At 37.5% G+C, this 23,851-nt stretch overlaps 2 protein-coding genes across 2 annotated transcripts in view; one reads left to right on the forward strand and one right to left on the reverse strand.

The window, feature by feature from the left end:
* Nucleotides 1–23,851, reverse strand: part of ctnna2 (catenin (cadherin-associated protein), alpha 2) — a 575,983-nt gene that overhangs the window by 133,309 nt on the left and 418,823 nt on the right. The gene's annotated exons all lie outside the window — the stretch shown is intronic.
* Nucleotides 21,460–23,034, forward strand: lrrtm1 (leucine rich repeat transmembrane neuronal 1). Its single transcript, XM_067404640.1, has one exon. It carries the CDS (start codon nucleotides 21,460–21,462, stop codon nucleotides 23,032–23,034), a length of 1,575 nt encoding a protein of 524 aa, XP_067260741.1.

Genomic DNA, 23,851 nt, shown 5'->3' on the forward strand with positions numbered 1-23,851 from the left:
TTATTTATTTTAATGATTAATTTTCATAACTGTTATTTACAGATTTTTTTAAAAAGTCTTTTTGATATGATGAAAGGATTTATATATATATCAAATATATATTACGTCACATTTACATCAATCGTGAACTCATGAGCCCACATAATACCGATGATCGGACACAATGGTTCATACTTAAAAAAAGAAGAAGTTTAAAATAGTCATTTTTTCCCCCCTACACACCTATTCAGAAGACAATTCCAGAGAACATTAATTTTTGATGGGTTTTGAAGCATCAACTTTGGAGGATGGATTTTAAAAAATAAATAAATAAATAAATATTTGTATTGAAGACAGAAAGTATATACATCTGGGGTGGCATAGTGGGTTAATGGGTTAATGAGATAATTTCATAAATGATGTACTTCACCACCAACAACAATACATATTTTTTGTACTTGGTAGAAGTCTTGAATTGAGATTCAGCTTTCATCTCTCTGTCCACTGCTCTTACACACATTCTTATGCCCATACACAACACTCATAACTGCTCTGGCTTCACTATCCTCACATTTGCATGTCTCTCATGTCTGGCGGATCCAGCACTCAGATGCCGTTCGCAGCCTTGCATTTAAACGCACACAAACTTGGAATGCAGAGGCCCAACTCCAACGCAAAGACTCAAGGGGAGCCGCTGCATCCCTTTAAGGAACTGCTCTTAATACAGGGACATAATCCCATTTCATCAGTTCATTCTCCCCTGACGCTTCCTCTCTCATTTCATTTTTCCTTCTGAGTTATGGATCAGGGTGATGGAGTGGGAACGATGCGGCTCAGAGGAGGAATTTCCACTCGAGCCCCTGAGGCTTGCAGGAAATATCAATTCCCACCACCGCATCAGACAAATCAGACAGGCTCCTTCTATTAGTTTACAGCTTGCGGCTCACCTTTTTTCTCCTCTCACTAACTTCATTTCTCCTCTCCTTCTTTTTTCTTCTCTTCCACAAACAACTGTAGGAAATGCACATTGCATACAAATTGTTGGGGGGTAACTGACTAGTAGTAGTGAGCTACTAACTTAACTACATTAGTCAGCAGCTTTACTGTAGTTCTTCAAACATACTTAAGCACACACATAACTACTGATAATTCTAATAGTTATTCATTATTAGTAATAACTATTATAATTATAATTATTAGCATCATGATATTTCTTTGATAATCCAAAATTGTATATGCAGTATCTAAAGGAAATGTAATGTTCTTATATTACTTTTGCAACACTGGTGAAATAAACATTTTCTTATGTAAGTATAACATTAGATTTAAAGTATTCAATTATCCCGCCATAAAAACACAGTGCATTTTTCTAATTAATGTGTAGTGGTTAATAAACAGCCAAGTATTGTTTGTTTATTTTTCACCCCCATCTTGTGACCGACTAGGATATGAGATCGTACTAGCATCGCATTTAGCCCTGTTATTGGGATGACATTCAATAAAAAATGCTTACAGACAGAGGTACACAAAACAAACAATGTATTTACTGTTATTTTACTAGTGTCTCTCGCTGGCAAGCAAAGGTGAGAGTGCCATTACACTGCAGCTGTGGTAAGTTCATGCTCGTGTCTCATGAACCTGTGTCAGCACAACGGTGTAAATCACACTTGCTTTAGTGATAGATGACACCCACTAAGACGCCAGACAGGACCGGCTTGCAGTCTGTAATGGAGCACAACACTCAGCTCAAACTCAAACTACAGAAAAGAAGGAGGTTGAAGGAGGATTGCTGCATAAACAAAATCTTTATATGCCAATATTATTCTGATTTCCAAAAACTCAGTGAACAATGATACTCCTGAATTTCTTTAACAAAATCTTAAAGGTAAAGTTGGGCTCTTTGACAACAGGTTTTGGTCTCTGGTCTTGATTCAACCTGAGTGGTGAAACATATTTGGATTAATATGAAACATTAAGCCTTACTAACATTAAAGATCAGCCGACAAATATGTGTTTCATTTTTGGAGACAAATCCATACATGGTTTTCAAAACAATCGTTTGACTAGGGCTGGGTGATATGGCTGAAAACTGTATCACGATATCAGTGTTTCATATCGGTCGATATCGATAATTATTGATATTTTTATGACCCCCTTTAAAATAAGGACCAGTAGAAAAATATATTACATTTAAACATTTTTATTTTAAACTTAACCTTCCTCTGATCATAATCCCCTCAGTTATTAAGACAGAAATGTCAACAACCATGGAAAACTCAAATAAATAAAATGTAAACATAAGTCTAAAGTAGCATTTTGCGGGACAGTCCCGAAATTAGGAGCTTTGTCCCGCAAGACTTAAGTAGTGTTGGGACATTTAATTTATGTCTGTAAATTTTTTTTTATCCCTGAAATTACAATACCACAGTAAGAAATATAATAAAAACTGTGATCATATTCTAGCTGTGAAAATAACCAACCAGCGCAATCATAGAGAGAGGTTTTCCCGCTGATGTCAACTGAGTGGACAGCGCAAAGAGCGGGCCTTATCAAAGTCAGTAAACACAACTACACCAGAAAGGATTTCATCTTCCGTACTGGATAAGAACCTCAAGAGCTGCTCAAAGCTGCCCAAATCGATGATTTAAAGCATGTAATCATCCATCCTGATGTTGTAAGCGTGTCACTCCCTACGTTGCTAGGTTACCAGAGTGCCTTTGTTAATGCAAACAAACTTGCTTCGCGACGGAGGATAATAAATATTGAACGTTTTATCAAACACATTTTTTATTGATATCGATCACGTGTCTATCGCGATACATATCGTCATCGTTTTATCGCCCAGTTAATATTTCACGTTATGTCACGTTAATGTATGTATGTATTTTTTTCTCAGTCAAACTTAGCGATAAAACGGTAACGATATGTATCGCGATAGACACGTGATCGATATCAATAAAAAATGTGTTTGATAAAACGTTCGAAGCAGGGATAACAGTGACATTTGGAAAGAAAGAAAGAAAGAAAGAAAGAAAGAAAGAAAGAAAGAAAGAAAGAAAGAAAGAAAGAAAGAAAGAAAGAAAGAAAGAAAGAAAGAAAGAAAGAAAGAAAGAAAATGAAGGGCCATGTCTTCTCCTGAACACTTGCACACAGTGGACACTTTTGACACGGTTACATCCTTGTTGTAATACAGGCCACATGGTTCTATTTTGTTCTGTACAAAACCTTGAAAATGGTCATTCTTTGCTTTAGACATCTCTGAATGAGCACAAGACCTTGTACCTCAAAAAAGATGTGCAGACTAAAAAAAAAAAAAAAAAAAAAAAAAAAAGGTATTTCATATATGAGTCTTTCATATTTAATCTATATGGAAGTGAAAGTTTCTGAAGAGCTGAATATTACAGTTGAGTTGTCCTGGGAGACTCTGAAAATGGGAATTAGACATTACAAGCATGTTTCATTCATTACGCTCAAAAGGATGTGCACTCACCATTCTGAAGAGACTTTTATACAAGAAGAAATTGAAAGATTGTTTGAAAGTTTTGTAGATTAATGATTTTTGACTTTTTTTTTTTTTTTTTTACTTTTAGCGTTGTCTTGAAAATAAGGTTAAGAAAGTAATTCTTGTCCAATTCATCCTAACGTTTATTGTCCACAACATCAAAGGCAACATATAATGCTAACAATCATCAAAACCATTTGTGAGGCTGGGAGGCATCTTTGCGTCTAACACGTTACATTACCACTACATATTTGCACGGCACAGCGCTGTGTAGCAGAACCAGCACTAAACACTGATCTCACAAAAAACTTGAAAATATGGTGAAATTACACTGTATCAGTTAACACAATATTTCCAATCCGGTTCAGTACGGATGACCGAATCCAATGACCAAAATTTACTCCAAAATGTAGTATATATACACACTTTTGGACATTTACATTTAAGGAGAAAAAATGTGAAGGTACAAAATGTACATTTTTGAATGTGATCATAAATATAGTAAAAACAGCAATATCATAAAATATTATTAGAATTTAAAATAACTAATAAATTTTAATTTATTCATGTGATGGCAAAGCTGTATTTTGAGCAGACATAATTCCAGCTTTCAGGGTCACATTCTTTAATGAGCAGAAAGTTCAAAGCATTTATTTATTTATTAAATTAAATTTATTTATTTTTGTAACATTATAAATGTCTTTACTGCCATTTTAATTAATTTAATGCATCTCTGCTGAATAAAAGTATTAATTTAATTAACAAAAAAGTGACCCCAAACTTTTAAACATTGCATTTTATGTTTATTTTCTTAAGGCTAGCATAGCCAAAAGTGCTTATAGTTAAAGCAGCACCCAATCTTACCATTACACTCCTGCTACGCTGATGTTTTGCAGACACAGGATGTGCAAAACAGGCCAAATACTGCAGGCCAGAGGACTAGACTAAGCTGGAGAGAGTCAGTGCCCACACAGGATCCAAACATGTCTCCATGGAGATGCACGAGCACCGGGATAATTTGTGTGCCAATGCAGCAGCTGAATGAGAGGCTCACAGCAGTCACAACTGCCATGTGTGGACATCCTCAGAAAGACCAGCGGCCCCCGGGATCTCTACTTTCTGGACCCTTAACAACAACTAATAGGTGATTGGCTTGAAAATGCACAGCTCATCACATGCTGCCATCTGAACTGAGCACAAACATCAGAGAAAGTGAGCAAGTCTGGAAAGTTTGGAAATGATGGAAGGAAAGAGTCTGGTTGGCAGAGTGTTGTAATGTGACGGTATAAAGGTATAAAGTCCTGTAGAGATTTTGCTATACTGTTCATACTGCAGTATATCTGTGACACAACATTAAAAAATCTATTGTATTTTCCGGATAATAAGTCCCAACTGACTATAAGTCACACCAGGTCAAAATTGCATTGTTAAGAGGGGGGAAAACCACCACTGGTGTGTAAGTCACATTTATTATTATATTCAGAAATAATATAAAATACTGTTAAATAAAATGAAACATTTACAAACTTTATAAGCATGTATTTTACTTTCCTTTACTTTTCCTTTAAACAACATTTCTCATAAACATCAAGCCTAAAAAATGTATTTAGTTCAAAACTGAAACTACCCAAAATGCAGAAAAATGCACAAATCCATCTCATTCAGTATAAATCCAAATATGTGCACGTTTTGCTAGTTGCTTTGGAATATAAGTTGCATCATGTTTCAGTTGATTAAAAAAAAAAAAAAAAACTTACATCCCACATAATATGGTAGTTATAAATATATACAATACAGCCAAACCTGGAAGAGATATCATCAACAAAAGCTGAATGTGGACTTTTGAACTTTTTTAAAATTTGATTGATTATAAAAGATGACAGGAAAAAATGTAGAGGGCAGATTCAAACCCCAGTTTTGCTAAGTGGAGCTCAAGGCAGAGGCCTTGACAAGAACTTTAAGAGTCTTCTATTCCTCATTGAGACACAGAATCAAAAGGTCTGATTCACCCCGCTGTCGAAAAGCAGAGCAATAATTGACTTTGATTTTCCTGTAAGAGAAAACTGAGTGAATTACAAATTCTGAAAAGACAGGAAGAACGTAAATATTCATTAAAATGCTCTTCTTGTCACCATCTGAGAAAGGAGAAGAAAAAAAGACATTCGCTCTGACTCTGTATGTTTCAGAGCACTGCAGTAAGAGGCATCCAGACCATTTCATACTTTGTCAATAGAATGTGTACTTATTAACTGTGGCCAACTGAAGAGCTGACGTGGACAAGAGAGATTTACATAAGGCATAAGACTTTGTATGTGGGATCTGTGAAGCCAGTCCAATGTGCCATTAACCAAATTAAGCCCTATTGGGATGTGACTCATTTTCTATGATAGAGTCAGGTACATTTACAGTTAACACTGTTTTCGGTATTTCGGTAGTCCACTTTAGACATTCTACTAACTGTAAGTAACTTTGCAAGTATATGTCAACTACCAGAGTATCAGTAGACTGCCTGCTTAACCCTTTAAGCCCTGAAGGCATTTTTAGAGTTTTTTTCTTCTTCTTTTTTTTTCTGAGTTACACACAAAATATATGCTATACTACACTATAGAAAGGAGAGTCAAAAAAAAAAAAAAACCTTTCTTTTTAATTTTAAAAGGAAAAAAAAAAAGATTACATTTGGACATTCTCATGCTGCTGATAAAATATAAATATATATATATATATAATTTTTTTTATTATAATTTTACATATCTTTCTTATTTAACATGCAATAACTCAGTAAGTAAATAAGGTAGGATGACATTTTTTTTTTGTTCCCCTACATGTGAGCTGATTTTGTGGTGATAGCATCAAGTACATTTGTTCCTACTTGAGGAATATCTCATAATATCATTTATAAGTGAAAAACGTCATGTGAAAGCTAACTTTTTTTTTTTAAGCAAATAACTCAGCACTACTTAGTTATCAAATTCATTGTAAAGTTCATTGTAAAGTTCAGATTCTAAGCTTTCAAATGGCATCTATTTTGTGTTGATCAAGGCAGTTTTTTTAAAAAAATTGATTATAATTTTTTTTTCGTAACTAGGTGGTGCCCATGGGCAGTACACTCTGGCTTAGAGGGACTACTCAGAACACTTGATCAAAATGGTTGGATACATTAAAAAGCTGAGCTTTAAAATGATCCTTATTTTGTGTTATTCCTGTCAGTGGTTGCTTTGTAATTTAATTATTTATGTTTTCGTGGGGGTGGTGTACTGCTGGCGGTACACTTTGGGCTTAAAGGGTTAACTTATCTGCTGACACTTTATTTTGATGACACCCTGAAAGACATTCTAAGTAAATCTGCATCTACAAGTCAACTTATTCTCCTAACCTATCAGTCTACTAATACTCTAATGAACGTTATGGCGATGGTTCACAGGGCAACATTTTGAGCAATATTGCTTGGGCACTTTCCCATTGAGAATTGGCAACAAATTCCAACCTGAAGTATTCAGATATCTGTTGCCCATTCTCAATGGGAAAGTGCCCAAGCAACATTGCTCAAAAAGTTGCCCCTTTTATCATTATTTAGTTGACATGTACAGTCAAACCAAAATGTATTCAGACACCTTGAACATTTCATTCATTATTACAGTTTATTCACTATTGTTTAAAATAATGGTAATAAAATATGACAAGATCTCAGAGTTAAACTGTGTCAGAAAAAAAAAAAAAAAAAAAAAAAATCTTAATGATGTCAGATAACATTTAAGCAAAACTTGGTCAGGACAAAATGTGTCTGACCCCAAATTGTTATCAATTTTACTGGTAGTCCACTATATGAAGAATTTGTGGGTATAATATGTAACAGTTTATTTTGCTATCCTCACTTACATAAATGAACTATAGTGTCCTGCACCCACTAGTAAAAATATATCAAAAATATCCAACAAGTCTAAATCATTTTTGGTTTGACAGTAGTTGCAAATTAATGAGAGTTGTTCGAGTACTATTTGCAAAGTTACTTATAGCTACTACAGTACATGTATATAAAGTGGACTATCAAAATAACTAATTTACAGTACAGTCCAAAAGTTTGGAACCACTAAGATTTTTAATGTTTTTAAAATAAGTTTTGTCTGCCCACCAAGGCTACATTTATTTAATTAAAAATACAGTAAAAAACAGTAATATTGTGAAATATTATTACAATTTAAAATAACTGTGTACTATTTGAATATATTTGACAAAGTAATTTATTCCTGTGATGCAAAGCTGAATTTTCAGCATCGTTACTCCAGTCTTCAGTGTCACATGATCCTTCAGAAATCATTCTAATATGCTGATCTGCTGCTCAATAAACATTTATGATTATTTTCAATGTTGAAAACAGTTGTGTACTTGTTTTTCAGGATTCCTTGATGAATAGAAAGTTCAAAAGAACAGCATTTATCTGAAATACAAAGCTTCTGTAGCATTATAAACTACCGTTCAAAAGTTTGGGGTCAGTAAGAATTTTTATTTTTATTTTTTTGAAAAGAAATTAAAGAAATGAATACTTTTATTCAGCAAAGATGCATTAAATCAATCAAAAGTGACAGTAAAGACATTTATAATGTTACAAAATATTAGATTTCAGATAAACACTGTTCTTTTGAACTTTCTAGTCATCAAATAATCCTGAAAAAAAATATTGCACACAAATATTTTGTACAATTGTACACATTAAATGTTTCTTGAGCAGCAGATCAGCATATTAGAATGATTTCTGAAGGATCATGTGACACTGAAGACTGGAGTAATGATGGTGGAAATTCAGCTTTGCCATCACAGGAATAAATTACTTTGTGAAATATATTCAAATAGAAAACAGTTATTTTAAATTGTAATAATATTTCACAATATTACTGTTTTTACTGTATTTTTTATTAAATAAATGTAGCCTTGGTGAGCAGACGAAACTTCTTTTAAAAAAATCTTAGTGGTTCCAAACTTTTGGACTGTACTGTATGGTTTAGTGACATTATGTTTTACAATTTTAAACCCATCTGATATGAACATGTCTGTGTTCTTCCTACACACAAACTCATAAAAATTACAAGACACCTAGTGATTTCCATCTTACACATACATTCTCTGAGAAATCTAATCCCATCTTGATAGGAATGTCTGTGATTTTGGTATATAATATTTTTCACAATGCTTCTTCTCATTTACTTTGACCTTTGTCAAAAACCTTAAGCTACTGTACATTACATTAAGCACAGCATGGCACACCTTCATTATGAATTTGGACCTTTTTGTTAACTTTTTGCCTGGATAAAATAACGGATGGTTGTGCTGCTGGCATCCAATCTGAAGTAAAAAGAAAATTAATTCAATAATAAGAGAAATGGCAGAATGGAAACTATATATCACACAATAACAAATTTGCTTTTGAGATTGCTTTATTTTACCTCAAACATCACACATAAAATCAATCCCATCAAAACAATGCTTTATATGTGAGATTTACTCTTTTATATCTGAAGGGAAGCATCATGAATGATGATCATAATGTGTTTGTAAAAGTCTCTGCTATGATGGATTTCATAGTTCTTAGCTAATATCAGAGAAGCATGTCACATTTTCCAACTGTCTCTTGAAAGACGCCCACTGCATGTAAAACAACCGTTGGTAAACACTATTTTTTCTTTTGTCTCAAACACACATTCACAAAGCAGCGTCGTGACAAGCATCTCTCCCTCCCCGTGTTTCCACTCATGTTCTGTGACTCGATGTTGCTTTTAAATGTTGATTGACATACGTGTGCCCGACGTCACATGAAAACAGAGGCAGCGAGTGCAAGCCAAACAAACCTCTGAGTTGGAGCAAATTATGCGCTGTGTGGTGCTTTGGCAGGTGGAAAGGTTGTGAGGGCATGAGAATGATCCACTCAACCTAAGCAGAGTGAGAGTGCATTGGGCCTGGTGCCTGGATTTGACTCTCAATAAAGCCCTGATGGTAACCATGACAACAGGTGAGATGATGACCAAAAAAAAAAAAAAAAAAAAACTGTCACATGCTAAGACTGTATGTGGTAAGTTAAGATGGAGAGAAAGAGAGAGAGAGAGGATATGTGAGTGTGTATGTGTTTGCCTTGTGGGTTGCTGGCCATGGAATAAGAGAGGGGGTGTTAGCTTTGCAGTAATTAAAGTGGCTGGCTTACCCGATATGTGTTGCCTCCCACAATAAACCATCAAAACACCCATATGCCCATAAAGAATGTCAACATATGTAAGTATAAAAGGATTGAAACTTATTAGAGAGCTGCATTGTTTGCTCACCTTTGACCATAAACAAGCACATAAATGGCAGTGTCTTATTTTCCTAGCACGTGTGTTGTAATTCCTCACAGAAGAACAAGGGATTTCAATGATTCCAGGTTTCTGGCACTAGAAAGCCTGCCTCACTTCAAAATAATGTTTTAGTGCAAGACTCTTGCAAAGCACACTGTATGCACATTTTAAAAGCATTCAGCTGAGCTTCTGTAGACTGTACATTACATTACTGTACATTAAGGCCGTGTGTCCTTCTAGAACTGCGCAATTTTGCTGGATGAGCATTTTTGAATGAATCTTTTGAATGAATGATTCAATGACATACATTTTATTTTTACACTTGTTGCCACCTTGTGGCTTAAACAATCATTATTTGAAGCGCCAAAAGTTACATTCAAAAGGTGATTTGCTCTGATCAATATCATAGACATCAGTGTTTATATCTGAACTATAAAATTTTATCCCAGTACTTCTGTGTTTATATTATTAATTTTTTTTATAACACAGAAATAAAGAAACAAACTGTGTGGTTGAAAAGTAGTGGAGCTGTTTCATACCAATACTGTACAGGATAACTGCTCTCTCTGGCTCTTTGAACACAGATTTAATAGACAAAGGCGAATCGATTGTTGTCATTTAGGAATGAGATCGTGTGGGTGTTTGAATCGAGATTGTGATCTTTTAATGATTAATCGTGCAGCTCTAGTGTCCACCAAAGCATTGTTTTTAGCCATCTGAAAATGCCGGCGCTCTTCAGAAAATGCCTTGCTGCAGGCGCTTGAGAGCGCTTTGGTGGCGCAGCGTTTTTTCCAGTTGAGACGCTATGTGTGCTATATGATACAGAATATCCGCTGAACCGTTTGTTTCTGAATATAAAACTGTCGACACAATGTAACATACATACTTGGAATTAGTTTTGGATGAAGAGATGTGCTAGCTGTTTGTTATTGTTGTACAAACAGATTTTAAATGAGAGGAGGTGCGCAGTACTTAAAGTAGGTGCAAATCCCATAAAACTGCTTTGCATGCATGGTGAAGAAGTAGAGAATGGGCATCTAAGAGCTGTAAGCAAAACAACTTCAAATCTAGGATCACAGTATTTACTTGTCTACTCTGGACTTCGGTTGAAGAACCCTGTCTAGTCATCCTCAAGCAGTTGTCATTGATGAAGCCAGTAGCCAGAACCATCAGCATGGTCCTGCATCTTATCATAATCATTACCATAATGCAGCCTACTGTGACTACTGCTGGTTTGGAAACTAATGGATGAACTAAACCCAGGCTTCCATCATTCTACTTCTGCTTGCTTTAATTCAGTCTCTGCTAGAGAGCTAGAGAGTTGGGTTTATCCACTTAAGAAATATAAGGATTCTGACAGACACAAACACGCATAGACATATACATGCAATCCCAATGGGAACTCCCACACAGCTCTACGTGACACATTCTCCCACCAGGCAAACATCGAAGGCTGTAAAGATGAAGTTTTATTGATTTTCCCATTTGGGAAACTGGAAGGTGCTTATTTGAGCACATACAGCACTGCACATTCCCATGGGATCTGGCTAAAATCTCTAACAAACTCATACACACAAAAGTGAGTGCTTTACACCACTTGAGGTGATGTCTGTGTTGATGGAGTCCAGTTATGCTCCGGTGACCAGTGACATGTATGTGTTGGTTCTCTGCTATAGTTGGTTACAGGCCTTTCATAGGGCTGGGCTGACAGGTGTCAAAGGACAGCTATGTTTTCACTGCCAGCTTTAGTTTCATGAGGGTTTTTCTGAACACACAACACTTATTAGAGGTTACTAAAGAAACAGCTCTCCCCCACTGCTCAGTAAGACAACAACATATTTTTACTACAGCAGATCTGCCATCACTTACCGCCATTCTACTTTGCTCCAACTTACCTCTCATTTAACCTTATCCTATCAAACCATGTATTCTGGCTGTCTATCTATCCATCTATCTGTCTATCCCAGGGGATTTCAAAATGGGGTCCGTGGACTCCCAGGGAGCCGCAAAGGGGTGAAAATAAATACATAAATAAATAAATAAATACATACAAAGCAATATTTTACTAGTACTGTTTTTTTTTTCAAATACATTTAACATTTTAACAATAATAAGTTTATAATATTCTAGATGTCTTTTTGCCATTAGTGCAATAACAATTATTTATTGATGTATTACTTTAATTTATAATAAATAATACATTATTATTGTGTATTAAATAAAAACAAATAAATCAAACAATATTTTACTAGAATCTTTTTAGTTTTTTTCATATAGATTGTAAAATCTGACAGTAACAAGTTTATAAAAACAGCAGTTTATATGGATACAATAAAAAAAAACACTCATTGGACCACATTGGACCACGCCCCCTTGTTAACCTGTTTAGCTTGTTTGTGTCAGTGTATTTAAGTTCCCGTCTGTGTTCAGTTGTTTGTACTTGGATGTGTTTGGTGTATGCTCTACTCTGGATTCTGTGTTTCTCCTTGTGGATTATCTAGTAAAGACTTATTATACGTTACTCTTTCTCGTCGTGTGTGTGATATACCAGCACCCGTAACAGCTTTAATATTTTGACATTAGTACAATATAAACATTTTTATAATATTTTATAAAATATTTCTATGATTAAATTAATATATAAATAAGTAGTAGTAGACAACATGAATTTAAAATAAGACACTTTATTCTTTTCACAGTTTTTACACTCAAAAACGGCATAATTTCTAGTTTATCCATAGTCCTTCTAAATCTTTCCTGTCTCTTCTCTCCAAATAGAGCTTTTTTTTTTTTTTTTATGACCACAGAACCAGGGCCAGTGGAATTTTCACATTTTCACATATTGCATTGTCTCCATAGAATGACACAAAAATCCCCCTGGAGCAAAATGAGGTTAAGTGCATTGGTCAAGAGAACAATGGTGATGACCCCATGACTCACTCCAAGTGGGCATCAGACCAGCAACCTTACGGTTGGCATCCCTGATCATTAACCAATGCTCACCTCCCTCTCCAGTCTCCTCCCTTCCACTAATACAAAATGGGATCAGCTGTCTGGTGAAAGATCCAGCTCATGCTAAGCTTTGTGGTCCCTTCTCTCCCTCCTGCCCTCCCTCTCCCCAGGCAGCGAAAGCCTCAGTCAGGCCTGACCCTTCATTGTCATCCCTCCACATTATCTCAGCAGAGGGCCAATTAGACATTAACCACATTATACATCCAGAGACCCCTCTTTAGCCACCGCTGGGCTCAATAACACATTACCATAGAGGCTCTTTAATAGGAAATGCTGTTAATTGTCAGGCGACATGAAACCTGCCCACTAACATGAACTTGTGTGATGAGCCCCAGTGACAGTGTCATTTAAAAACAGAGGGGGAAAAACAATATTGACAATGGTAGACAGAGACTAGGACATCACACATAAAAAAAAAATGATTCATTGAATGATTCAACGAGTGAATCATGAGTAGGATTTATGGGCAACCATTATGACAGCGACTGACTGGTAATGACAAATTCCCTTGTGATGTTAATGACAGACAAAATAGCTGGTCTGAATATTGAGCTTATGGGGAACTTGTGAGACTACATATCACAGCATTATCCGTTTGGGATGTGGTTCTTTTTACATGTTTAATGGAGTGACTGTACAAAATTTATTGTCACTGATGGGAGTTTGATCACAAAGGTGCTATTCAAAATGCTATAAGGATATGTATTGGTTTCAAACTGTCTCAGTGGCTCTTCACGCTCATCTTTTTTGTACAGTACATTGAGGATACTTGAGAAGGATTGATGTGGGATTAATTCAAATTGCTCAATATATTAAAGCCAAAAACATGCCCAGGCTGTTGGGAAGATCTTATGCCAAAACAAAGAATGCTTTAATCCAGGAAAACATGTTATAACAAAACAACATATGAACTAAATCACACATCTCTCAATCTGTTCCAAAAGTCAGGAGCTACACAATTATGGATGGGTAAATAGTCTTCTTTTTTTCAGTTCATCATGTACCATGAATTGATCCAAACATGAATCTAAACATGAACATTTGACTACAACAAGGCTCCATCATGATTAGCATCTTTCCTTTAATTGAAATAAATAAATAACCATTGTCAAAGCAATCTCTGTTTACAAGGATCCGTGAAAACGACTAAAAAATGTGGTGCCAGGCTAGTAGTTGGCTATGCCATTTTGTAAAGAACCACTACGCGCATATAGACTGAACATGTAATAAGCATACACATGACCGTCACCGTTTTCACAAATTCACACATATGTAGTTTACACAGAGATGATAACGGTGCCATTTTCAAAAACATGCACTTTGATACTAGTTTAGGCCTCCAAAATGCCATTGTCATGTAAATGAACGGCCAACACGCATGAATTTTTAGTCAAAAACGGCATTGTGTCAACGCCCCCTGAGTGGGCAATTTAGGCACTGTGAGTCACTTTTTGTAATGTCAATTCAATAAACAATAAATTATTTTCATTTGCTGGATTTTCTCAGGAAATACAGATATAATCAATTAATTTACAGTAGATCAATCGCATCATTCTGCATACCATATCATTGATTCAATGAATCAATTAACAGCTACAACTAAGCAAATCTAATCCACACACATGCAATAAATCTCCATGCCCTCAGATTAGTATTTCCCATGATTGTAGGGAGCAGAAAACGGTCTGTTCTCTTGTAAATGTACAAACACATGAAGTGTGGCTCAGTTGAACAAGCACTACACAATTTTATCACACCAAAGTATCTTAGTCAGGAGGCCTCAGCTGCGGTACACCTAAAGAACCTCTCAGTGGAGATGGAGTTGCTTAGAGAGCCAAATCAATAAGCCTTTAGCCACAGGGCAGGAACCGGCTAGGGAATGGGGCTGAGCAGCAAAGGCTTCTGGAACTTCACAATCATGATACTTGTTTTTTTTTATTACTTTAAGACTTTTACTGTCAGTCTTTAGACTACTTGATTTTTAAAGCTAAAATAGTGAAAAAAATTCCTAGTGATTACATTTATATTATCAAAGGCCCTGTTTACACCTGTATTAAGATGCATTTTGGTCGATCAGATCACGAATGGATGATGCAAAATTCATTAACAGGGTGTGAAACATTTTGAGCTTGTCCACTTTTGGCCACTTTAAGAAGCAGTCGAAACGCATTTGACCGGATCGCTTTTGTAGTGTAAATGCTCATTTGGCCAAAGATTGCCGTCTCTCTGCCTACTGACTTAATGCCTAAACATTATGGGAAGTGCGCTAGCCAGACGGGATTTAAAATTTGTTGGCTGAACACCCAATATTGGTTAGAAGATGAAATATGTTCTCTCACCATTCCTGATTTCTAACACACGCTCACTGTGTTCGCTTAGGTCTTGCGGCTGTCAAACGAAAGCTGCTGCTCTCCATATGTTTTTCTGTCGTCTCCAATCACATTCATATGTAAATTGCACAAGCTTATTTTGTCCATTAGATCGAAAGATCTTTAAAAAACAAACAAACAACAACAACAACAACAACAACAACAACAGCAACAACAACAACAACAACAACAAAACATACATTTACCCGCCCATAGACCTGCCCTCCCCTCAAAGAAATCAGGACAGAAGTGGTTGAAAGTGAACAAAAGAGACGGTAAATGGGTATGTGTCTCCATCGTCCACTTGTGATGCGATCGACCAAAACACATCTTAATACCAGTTGGAAACAGGGCCGAAGTAGATTTTATAGCCCACACAGAATCTTCATGTTTCCTCTGTTTAAGTGTGTGCATATATACTACCGTTCAAAATATGTCAAATAAATGCTGTTCTTTTGAACTTTCAGTCACACTTTAGATTAGGGTCCAATTCTCACCATTAACTAACTATTGGCTACAACTTTTGCCTCAAAAACTCATTGACCACATTCACTGCCATTATAAAGCTTGAATGCCTCAGGATATTTTTTAACATAACTCCGATTGTGTTCATCAGAATGAAGAAAGTCATATACACCTAGGATGGCTTGAGGGTGAGTAAATATTTGGGTGATTTTCATTTTAAAGTGAACTAATCCTTTAAGGCTGCATTTAATTGAACGTATAATGTCAGTTGAACAAGATTCCAATTCAGCACCACTCACTTAAATATTCATCTGAGCTCATTCTCAGGTGAGGGAGACTGAAATCACAGAATCCCCCCCGTTGAGAGGAAAAAAATAAATAAAATAAATCTTTGAAATTTTCTGGAACGGAATTAAATATGTTACAGTGTATCAAACAGAGCTGAGAGCACCAGACTTATAAGCAAAAATATTAAATATATATCTTTTATTTACATGATACATGTTCAAAACTCTTTGTAATTATAATGAAAAAATGCAACATGCAAGTGGCGAGGAACTTCCAGAATTTTGTTATTGGCAAAAGTTTTTCTATGAGTCCATATTCCATAAGGGTTTAGTGAAAACTGCTTGAGCTGAGAACAAAGGAGGTGAAAAACACAGGCAGAAAGAGAGAGGTGTGATTATTTCCCATATTGTTTTGTTCCGACAACTCAAAAAATATCCTACTTGCATTAATGAGGGCCTACAAACCTAAAACACTACAATGGCCCAATGAGCAGTGAAGAGGGTCACCCAGGAGTACTCATTGTTTCCAAGAAAACCTCCACATTCCTTTGATGGCTCACAGTGTCCAAATGGCCCACTGAGAGAAGTGACTCTTTCATTCTCATCTGAGAGTAGGCCTGTGGAGTCAGGTCCTCGGGGAAATGGGTGATTTTTTTTTTTGGCACCAGCAGTCTATTATCCAAGATGTAAAAAAAAAAAAAAAAAGCAATGCTTCCCCTGGTCAGGAATAGTACTGACTGTGTGCTGGTCTGCATGCAAATCTTTGCAGCACGACTGATGTGGGAAGGTAGACCTCACTGACAGGACTGCTAATCCCGAACAGAGCCATTGATTGAACACGGCCCTTAATGCTGTGCTCTGCCTGGCAAGTGCGGCCATTTTAAGTCTCATCAGGACAGGGCAGAGCAGGTATCCATTATAAAGGCAGGAGAACTACGGTGGGCTTAAGCATTGGCGATTCACTGGCTTAGTTCCACAGGAATGTGGGGTTAAACACTTAACGATGCAGAAAACATTAAGATGGAACACAACAGGGTATTGATTAGGTGTATAACGCATAAACACAATCCACATCTAATTGACAATCAAAGTAATTTCAGGTCCACCTCATCTGTGTCATCTCTATTAAGTATGGAAATGAAAATGAGTCATATTTATCAGACAACTGATTTCTTTAGTGCTATAAATTGTGGGGGTTGTACAATATAGACACAACTGTGCCCTGAACGATTAAAGGATCATTTCTCACTTGTTTAAGAGATCATTTAAACAACATTTATATTCTATAACCAATACAATCTCACAGTAATATTTTAATTACACCTTGCTCTTAAATGCATTTATTTCTATAATTAGATTTGTTTTAAATTTGTTTTTGAATCTCACTGAAGGAATAGTTCATCCAAAAATGAAAATATGACTTTTATGTTATTCTAACCCCATAAGACTTATTGTCTACACTGCAAAAAATGCTGTTCTTACTTAGAGTTTTTGTCTTGTTTCTAGTCAAAATATCTTAAAGTTCTTAAATCAAGAAGCATTTTCTTGACAAGTAAAAATAATTTTCTTGTTTTCAGGGAAAATAAGTAAAAATTAAGTGTGTTTATCCTTTTAAACAAGCAAAATAATCTGCCAATGGGGTAAGCAAAATAATCTTATTTCAAACCAAAAATAAGCTATATAATCTTGTTTTCAGTTTGGATTAAGATTATTTTGCTTACCCCATTGGCAGATTATTTTGCTTGTTTTAAGGATAAACACACTTAATTTTTACTTATTTTTCCTGAAAACAAGAAAATTATTTTTTGTCAACAAAATGCTTCTTGAACTTTAATATATTTTGACTAGAAACAAGACAAAAACTCTAAGTAAGAACAGCATTTTTTTGCAGTGTAGGAGTGTAACGGAACATTTATTCATCCCGAACCGGGTGAATACAGTCAATGACGATGAATAGAGTCAACTCAATAAACCAAATAAAAAACTTAATTTTTGAAATGTAAAATAAAGTTAAAACATTGAATATTCTGAGTTCAAATCAGGATCGATGATTTGGTCTTTTCATTACAAAAGCCATCAAATGCCTCCAGAAAACTTTAAATATAGCACATAAGTCATGTGGACCAATCTTTCTTTTACAAAATATGGGTGAGAAGATGATGGCATAATTTTTCATTTATTTAATTTTGGATGAACCATTCCTTTAAAAGTGAGAGAAATGTTGGAACCACATCTGGGGCCTATGCTCTTTCTAGCCAAAGTGCTTCAGAGTCACTATAAAGAACGATTTGGATTCTCACATTTCCTCATCGCTGTGTCAAGTCATTACTGGGCACCAAGTCATTAGCTGATGGTGCACCCATTTATTACAGCTAAAGAGCGATGGCCAAGGTGGAGGAGAGACAGATCAGGCTTTAGGATGGCCATGGTCGCAGGCTTTTTCCTTCCGCCTGTAGAGCTCAACACATCCATTTCTCTGTCAGATCTTTGCTGAGCATTTAGGTGACAAAAGAAGTAATAGATTTGAGGCAGAATGCAATGAAACAGGAAAGAAAAGCTATTTTATATAATCACCTGGAGAATAGAAAGCAAATTTAAATTTTTCTTAGATTTATTTTTTAAGATGGGGTACAAGTTGGATGTGCTCAGAATAGTTGCTGTCCTGTCAGCTAATCTAAGATCTGTTGATTTTACCCCAAATTCAGGCTGAGGCTGGTCCAATACCCCTGTGTTTCTCTCAAGTCAATGCTGAGAAAAAAGAAAAAAAAGATAAAATCTTAGTGTGCTTTTTCCTTCAAGGCGTAGGAGTTTTAGTCATGAGTTAAGGTAATCCGAGCAGATGCTGTTCACTTGCCCTTGTTTGCAGACTCCTGCGCCAATTAGCAGACTAAGCAGACTATGTGTGGCATATTTTCAACATGAGATTAATTCATATTTCACAGTGTGCTAAGCAAAGGAAAAGGCTCATCTTAAAATTATGGCAGCCATCAAAAAGCAGGCAAACAGACGCATGCTAGCTTCATGTACAGGATCGTCACAGCTCATTGTCCTTGAAAATTAATCGGAATGAAATGACAAGCCTGGGGACTGCATTCCGCGGTGCACTGCAACAAGGCTCCTGAGCAGAATATTTATGTAAGCCTGGCTAAGTGGCAACAGATGATATCTGTATTCCAACTGGATGGCGGGACTTGAAATGGCTGTGATAAACAAGCCTGGGCAGGCGGCATTATGAAATGTAAATGTAGCGGTTCGGGTTCAGAATTAGGCCAATGAGGGCGTGTGAGGGTGCGACGGGGGCGTGAGGGGGAGGAGAGAGGAGTCGCCTTGCCCTGGACTATATCTGAGCTTACGTGTACTACCAGCTAACTGCAATGACATATTGTATGGCGTGTGATGCCATTACCATGCTCGCTGCGCACAAGCTCATTTTTCAACAACCTAACAGCCTGAAAAGGCAATGCTTACACTACAATGCCATTTTGAACTCACTGTAATGGTCCGATTGGAGACTGGCAAAAAAACAAACAAAAAAAAAAACACATTCATCTCGCTCAGAGACCGTATCAGTATTGGTCTAGGATAGCCCATTGGTTAGTGAGAGTACCTAGCCATTGAAACTCACAGTGACATGCTGTTATTTATCAAGTCTCCAAAAAGAATCAATATAAATCTAGATTTAAGAAAGCTGAATGCCTGTCAATGCCATATATATATATATATATATATATATATATATATATATATATATATATATAAAAACCTAATAAAAACAAATTGTTTTAAAAAACAAGAAAGAAAGAAAGAAAGAAAGAAAGAGAAAGAAAGATACAAATAGCAGATACAAAGAAAGAAAGAACAGATACAAATTTATTACATTTTCTATTGAGTAAGCAGAGTGCTGGCCACCGGTAACCATGCGCTGTGCCGGATAACAGCTAGATAAATAAATAAATAAATAAACAAACAAACAAACACAAAATCCTCTTGTTTACACAAGACTTTTAACAGATCAAAACCACAGGGAACTGACACACTGTTTAAGTCATTAGAAGGATATTAATCTGCAATAATAAGCAAACCACATACTAATAACAGTAGACGTTGGCAGATAGATGGCGTGTTCCAATTCATTTAAGGAGGGAGAGTTGGGGGGGTGGGGGTTGGCTTGTAATGTTTCAGTTGTGTGCTTCATTTAAACCATAGTTTAAGCCCAGCCTCTCTTAAATATCAAATTGTCTCAGGCACAGAGAAAAGAGAGGGAGAGAGAAAGAGAGAATGAAAGAAAGAAAAAGAAAGAGCGCACATTGAAGAAAAAAAAGGGTGAGCAGAAGAGCACCAGGAGGAGGAGGTGGAGGGAGGGAGGGAGGGAGGGAGGGAGGGAGAGAGAGATAGAGAGAGAGCGCCTGGTCTGAATTGTGAGTGGCTTACGACACTCAGTGAACAGAAGGTGTTTCTGCATGCACTGCCAGTGCACTAGTCTGCTGCAAGGGATCGAGCATCTCTCTCCTCCCCGTACACCGTGCCTGCCTTCAGCCTCAGCATCTACAGCCTCCGCAGCCCACTGGAAATGAGCTTCATACAAAGAAGACCTTGCTGAAGATTTGAGTCTTACTAGAAACAGTATCATCATTGATCTTTGGATATCACTATACAAACAATTAAAAAAAAAGGAAAGGAAAAAGACAACTATATGATGCAGATCACACAGCTTTTGAATGTGTATAATTGTGAAGAAACGACCACTGACAGAATGCCAACGAGCTTCACTCAATGTACATTGTGCAGGTCAGTGATCACTTTAGGTTATGGATGGTGATTTGCGACGACAAATCGGGAGTCTTTGATGAGAAGGGAGGAAAGAGAGGGAGAGTGAGAGTTTGGAGTGGATTATTCCCTCCTTCGTGCGCATTTTTCCCCCGCTCATCTCTCCCACAGATCGGCGCAGCAGTCAATGCAGAGCAACGGCGGAGAGAGGACAGCGCTCATGCATGCAGTCCGGGAAACTTGCACTTCCTCCCAGTCTGCTGAATGCCACTTGGATTCGTTCTCTTTTTGGCTCTTTCACACGAGGAGAACTAAGACATTGTAAGTCTGCCAGGATCTGGTGTCCGATGAAAAGGAGGGGGGGCTGAATTTGTACCACACTGGGGTCTTTTTTAGTTTCGCACATAATTAGTGTCGGCACAAAGGGATCAACTGAATAGAGGTTGTCAGCCTCTGGAAAGGGGTGAGTAGGCATCCTTTCATGTGAGATTGATTCTCAAGGAGTGCTTTTTTTTTTACCTCCCTGTCTCTCTTTTCCTTTCTCTGATCTAACATGAGCAAAGTGACTTGTCGTTTATTTGCCGTCGCTCTTCTCCTTTCAATGTGGCAGGATTTCATGAATTTTTAAGTAACAAATCACCATCCATATTCTCTATAAATCAACTAAAAGACTTGGGGAGTTACAAATCACAAAATCCAATATGACCAAGATCTGAAAGATTCAATGGACTTTTTCTCTACGACACTGCAGGATATTCATGCTAATGGATTTCCTCCTAATTGGTCTGTACCTAAAGTGGCCGCTAAGGAAGCCCCCTGGGCTGATTCTGTGCTCCCTGAGCATTGTTCTGAAAATAGTTCCTTTGGTGGGAGGGAGCTGTCCGAGGCCGTGCCGATGCGACAACAAGCTGTTGTATTGTGAGGGGCTCAACCTGACCGACATCCCTCAAAACCTGAGCAGCGCCATTGGTTTGTCCCTGCGCGAAAATAATATCTCTGAGCTGCGGGAGGGGAACTTTGTGGGCCTGTCGCAGCTTACCTGGCTCTACTTGGATCATAACAATATTGAGATTGTGGAGGAGAGCGCCTTTGAAAGGCTGCGAAGGGTTAAAGAGTTGGATCTGAGCACCAATCGGATAGAGAGCCTGCCCAACGGGACCTTTAGACCTCTGCCCAACCTGCGAATATTGGATTTATCCTATAACAGACTTCAGTCCTTGGAGCCAGACCTTTTCCATGGCCTTAGGAAGCTTACCAATTTACATTTGCGCTACAATGCCCTTAAATTCATCCCTGTGCGGATTTTCCAGGATTGCAGGAGCATGCAATTCCTGGATCTGGGTTACAACCAGCTGCAGAGCCTGGCACGTAATTCATTTGCCGGACTCTTCAAGCTCACTGAGTTGCATCTGGAGCACAACGAGTTGGTGAAAGTCAATCTGGCCCATTTCCCCCGCCTCATATCCCTGCGGACCCTCTACATGCGAAACAATAAGGCCAACATTGTGGTCAGCACCCTTGAATGGACCTGGGACCACTTGGAGAAGATTGACTTCTCCAACAATGAGATTGAGTACATTGAGCCACATGTTTTTGAGAGTGTGCCCAACCTTAACACTCTTATGCTGGACTCTAATAAACTGACTTACATAGATCAGCGGATTTTGGACTCATGGACATCCTTGAGCAGCATCTCTCTGACGGGGAATGACTGGGAATGCAGCAGGAATGTCTGTGCCTTGGCTTCCTGGCTTAGCAACTTCCAGGGACAACGTGACAGTGGCCTGTTGTGCGCCAGCCCGGACATTGCACAGGGTGAGGACATTCTGGACGCCGTCTACGCTTTCCAGTTGTGCGAGGACAATGTGGAAGCAACCACACAGTCATTCACTGTCACCAGAAACCGGGCCAGAGGCTTCATATATGATGGCCCAACGAGAAATACATACGACCTGCAGGACATGGAGGGTGGGGAAGTGGTGACCAACTCCTTAACAGTGACTGCATCCACTGATGACCTGGAGAGCACCATGCAGATTCACAAAGTTGTGACAGGCACCATGGCCCTCATTTTCTCTTTCCTGATCATGGTCCTCATGCTCTATGTGTCCTGGAAATGTTTCCCAGCGGGCATCAGGCAATTGAGGCAGTGCTTCACCAGCCAGCGTCGCAAGCAGAAGCAGAAGCAGACCATGCAACAGATGGCTACTACGTCTGCATCTGAGTACTACGTTGACTACAAACCCAACCATATTGAGGGGGCACTTGTCATCATCAACGAGTACGGCTCTTGCACATGCCAGCAGCAGACATCTCGAGAGTGTGAGGTGTGATATTCCACCCATGTTGTTTTTAAAAGTCAATGGTTTCAATGTATGGTTGGATATGGAACATACTTTAACTTGGCACCTCATTTCGCTGCTCTCAGGAGAAAGCTACATTTCTGGAGGGCAAATAGACTGAAAACAGGGATTTAGTGCTGATTTCAACAGCCTCAAAGCTTTGTGGGATAATCTGACTGTGAAACCTCTGTACTTGATGCAAAAGATGTGGAATAATTATGCTGACCTGTCCTGGCTTCTCTTGTGAAGAGTGGATATTTGAGCTTTAATGTGTCTTTCTACTTCAGGATATTATAGGACTCTCTAAAGCTACCGAGGACATCCACAACAACATTTTTACCATGGGAACAAACATATGAACATCCAAAATTCGAGAGGAAAACAACAAAACAAAGAAACCCTTAAATAATTAAAAGATTCTATGTAAAATATGTTAACAGCAGAGATGCAAGAGTAGGGATAAAAATGCAAGATGTTATCCTATTTCTTTTGTAATCTATGGAGAAAAAAAAAGAGTAAAATACAAATGTTTAAATAAATGAATTGCAATTCACAGTACTCATTATTGCAGGTGAGTTGGAGGGTTACTTTTTTGTCTGTGATCCTGGGGAAAAAAAAAAAAAAAAATGTTCAGAGAGCTCTGCAGTATTGCAGGATGTAAATAAGCAGGGCTGTTGGGAGCGCTTCACTTCATTTGAAATGTTAAGCCTCAGTCTAAGATTCAGATCTCCTCGTCTCTCCCCGAGATATAATCACTGTGCAAAGCTTGATTGCTATGGCTGTTGCAGTTGCCCCCCTTGTACCTATC

The sequence above is a fragment of the Chanodichthys erythropterus genome, chromosome 12, assembly GCF_024489055.1.
Source record: "Chanodichthys erythropterus isolate Z2021 chromosome 12, ASM2448905v1, whole genome shotgun sequence".
Taxonomy (NCBI): domain Eukaryota; kingdom Metazoa; phylum Chordata; class Actinopteri; order Cypriniformes; family Xenocyprididae; genus Chanodichthys; species Chanodichthys erythropterus.